Source organism: Eimeria acervulina, genomic scaffold, assembly GCF_000499425.1.
Source record: "Eimeria acervulina Houghton genomic scaffold, Eah_scaff2096, whole genome shotgun sequence".
Classification (NCBI taxonomy): domain Eukaryota; phylum Apicomplexa; class Conoidasida; order Eucoccidiorida; family Eimeriidae; genus Eimeria; species Eimeria acervulina.
This window is the reverse complement of record NW_013548662.1, coordinates 1-2,864: the sequence shown is the minus strand read 5'-3', so window position 1 is coordinate 2,864 and position 2,864 is coordinate 1. Positions and strand designations below refer to the sequence as shown.

The 2,864-nt window shown below is 51.6% G+C and overlaps 1 protein-coding gene across 1 annotated transcript; it reads left to right on the top strand.

Annotated features, from left to right (window-relative positions):
• On the top strand, positions 1-2,732 carry EAH_00065040 (DNA polymerase I, putative; the record flags this gene model as incomplete). Its single annotated transcript, XM_013392903.1, has 5 exons — positions 1-365; positions 591-756; positions 1,278-1,462; positions 2,131-2,239; positions 2,605-2,732. Coding segments are annotated over 5 exons (953 nt in total), but the record flags the coding sequence as incomplete, so codon positions are not given.
• Between the last annotated feature and the right edge of the window lie 132 nt (positions 2,733-2,864).

Here is a 2,864-nt window from a genome sequence, read left to right as displayed (position 1 = left end):
CCGATGGGGCCCCCTTCTCTGTCTCCCCAACAGGGGCCCCCAAGGGGCCCCCCACAGGGGCCCCCAAGGGGCACCCAGAAGGGGTCCCCAAGGGGCCCCCAGAGGGGGCCCCCAAGGGGCTCTCCGAAGGGGCCCCCAAGGGGCCCCCCGAAGGGGCCCCCTTCTCTTATTCCCCCGAAGGGGCCCCGAAGGGGCCCCCAGAAGGGGCCCCTTGTTGTGGTTCGGGTGTTGGTAGTGGGGGTCGTTTTGTAGTTGTAGACGGAAGCTGCGTGATGTTTAGATGTTATCATGCGATGCCGACTTTAAGAAATAGAGAAGGAGACAATGTGGGGGCCTTAATGGGGTTCTTTCGCTCTCTTGTTCAGGTATGTAGCAGCAATTAAAGGAGACAGACACCCAAAAAGGAGACACCAACCATACGCACACACATGCATGCATTAATATATATATATAATATGTATAAAATATGTAGTTATAGTTTTATTTATGTTTATATGCATATATATAAACATATATAAACATATATATATATATATATATATGCATGCACTGCATGCATGCACTGCGTTGCGATTGGGGTGTATGTGCAGATCCGGCGTCGGGTGTCTCCTTCGCATATGGCTGTTGTCTTTGACCACCCAACAGGGCGTTCATCGCGTTTAGCTGTCTCCACATCGTATAAAACGCATCGGTCTCATCCCCCCCTAGACTTTGTTGAGCAAATGCAGAAAGCTAAAGCTCTTTGTGCTGCACTTGGTAACGACGCCTTCCTCCTCCTGCTGCTAGAGCTGCTGCTAGTGCTGCTGCTAGAGCTGCTGCTAGTGCTGCTGCTAGAGCTGCGCCTGCTGCTGCTAGTCGTGTTGCTGCAGATGCTGCTGGGGTTGCTCCTGCTGCTGCTGCTAGTGGTGCTGCTCGTGCTGCTCCTTCAGTTGCTGCTGTGGATGCTACTATAGCTGCTGCTGCTGCTGGTGCACGAGCTGCTGATGCTGCTGTTGCTCGTGGTGTTGCTGCTGCTCGTGGTGTTGCTGCTGCTCCTGTGGCTGATGCTGTTGTAGCTGCTGCTGCTGCCTTAGCTGCTGCTTTTGATGAATCAGTCGTTACGCGATTGGCCGCTGCAGCAGCAGCAGCAGCATCCATAGTGCTTGCAGCAGCAGCAGCAGTAGCAGCTAGTTGAATCGCTTTTGTAAGGAGCTTCTCTTGCCTTGTTTGCTAGCTGCTGCTGGGTGTGCTGCGACCTGCTGTTGCTGCTGCTACTGCTGCTGCTGCTGCTGCACCAGGATTGCTGCCGCTGGAGGTGGAGGGAGTTGAGGGAGACGACGTCATCGCAACCCTGGTTGACCGTCTCTGCGGAGGAGACACTCAGCAGCAGCAGCAGCAGCAGCAGCAACAGCACCAGCAGCAGCAGCAGCAGGGGGAGTTGCTGCCGGATTTCATTGCGACTGTAGATAAGGACCTGCTGCAGGTGCTGTCTTTGTGCTGCTGCTGCTGCTGCTGTCTCCTCTTGTGCAATCCTTTGCTGCGCGTGCTGCTGCATTTGCTGCTGCCTGGGTTGCTTCGCTTGCTGCGGCCCCTCATTATGAGGCTGCTGCGGTGTCTCCTGTGTCTCCTATTTCCCTTTTGCTGCTGCTGCTCCTTGATTCCTGCTGCTCCTTGTTGCTGCTGTTTGCTGTTGCTCTCGCTGCTGTTCGCTGCTGCTCGTGCAGCTGCATCTCCTATCACCCCTGCTGCTGCTGCTGTGTATGCTGCAGTGTCTCTCTTTGTGTCTCTGTATCTCCCTCTGTCTGTTTTATTTTTATTTGTCTCTTTCCTCCCATCTCGCTTGTCTGTACCTGCATTTGTTTTGTCTACTGTCTCCTTTTGTCTCCTTCTGTATCTTTTTATCTCTCTTCGTCTCCTTTTGTCTCTCTTCGTCTTCTTCTGTCTCTTTGTGTCTCTCTTCGTCTCCCTCTGTCTCTCTTTTTCTCCTTCTGTCTTTTGTTGTCTCTCTTTGCCTCTCTTTATCTCTTTTTGTCTCCTCATCTCTTCTTTTGTCTCCTTTGAACGCACCTTTTGTCTCCTTCTTGTGTCTCCTTTTGTCTCCTTTTAGCTCTCCTTTTGTCTCCTTCTGGTGTCTCCTTTTGTCTGCTGCAGCTGCTTCGCTACAACTATCAGTCCCCAAGGCGGAGCCCCCGCGTTAGTCTGCTTGCTCTTCACCGCCAGGGGCAGCTTCTAGATACTCAGTTTGTTCGTGATGAATACGGTAATTAGGGTTTAGGGTTTAGGGTTTAGGGTTTAGGGTTTAGGGATTGGCGGGCTGTGTTGTTTAGGGTTAAGGGATCAGAGTTTTGCTGCATCTGCTGTCTGCTTTTGGGGCTGTAGACAGTCTCCACTGTCTCCGAATTTATTTGCTCTTCTGCTGCTGCTGCTGCATGCATGCATGCATGCAACGAAGTAAACAATTATGCATACATGCTTGCATGTGTGCTTTTTTCCTGCTGCTGTTGTTGCTGCTGCTGCTGCTGCAGCAGATTTTGCTTGTTGCTGCAGTTGCCTGCAGCAAAAGAACACACACTCCCTGCATGCATGCATGCATGCATGCGTTAAGTTTATATTATTTTGCTGCAGGAGTGGAGCCCCACCAGCTGCTAGACTTCTTCTCGCTGGTTGGGGATCGTGCAGATGGGATCGTGGGGTGTCGCGGGATCGGGGCGGCGGCAGCCCGGAAACTCCTCCAGGCGGTAGAAAGCCTTGAGGTCAGCCTTTAGTGTTTATTAGGGTTTACAATGGTTTATTAGGGTTTATTAGGGTTTAGTAGGGTTTATAAGCGTATACTAGGGTTTGCTAGGATTTATTAGGGTTTTAATATGATTGAGTTGGGTTTGTTA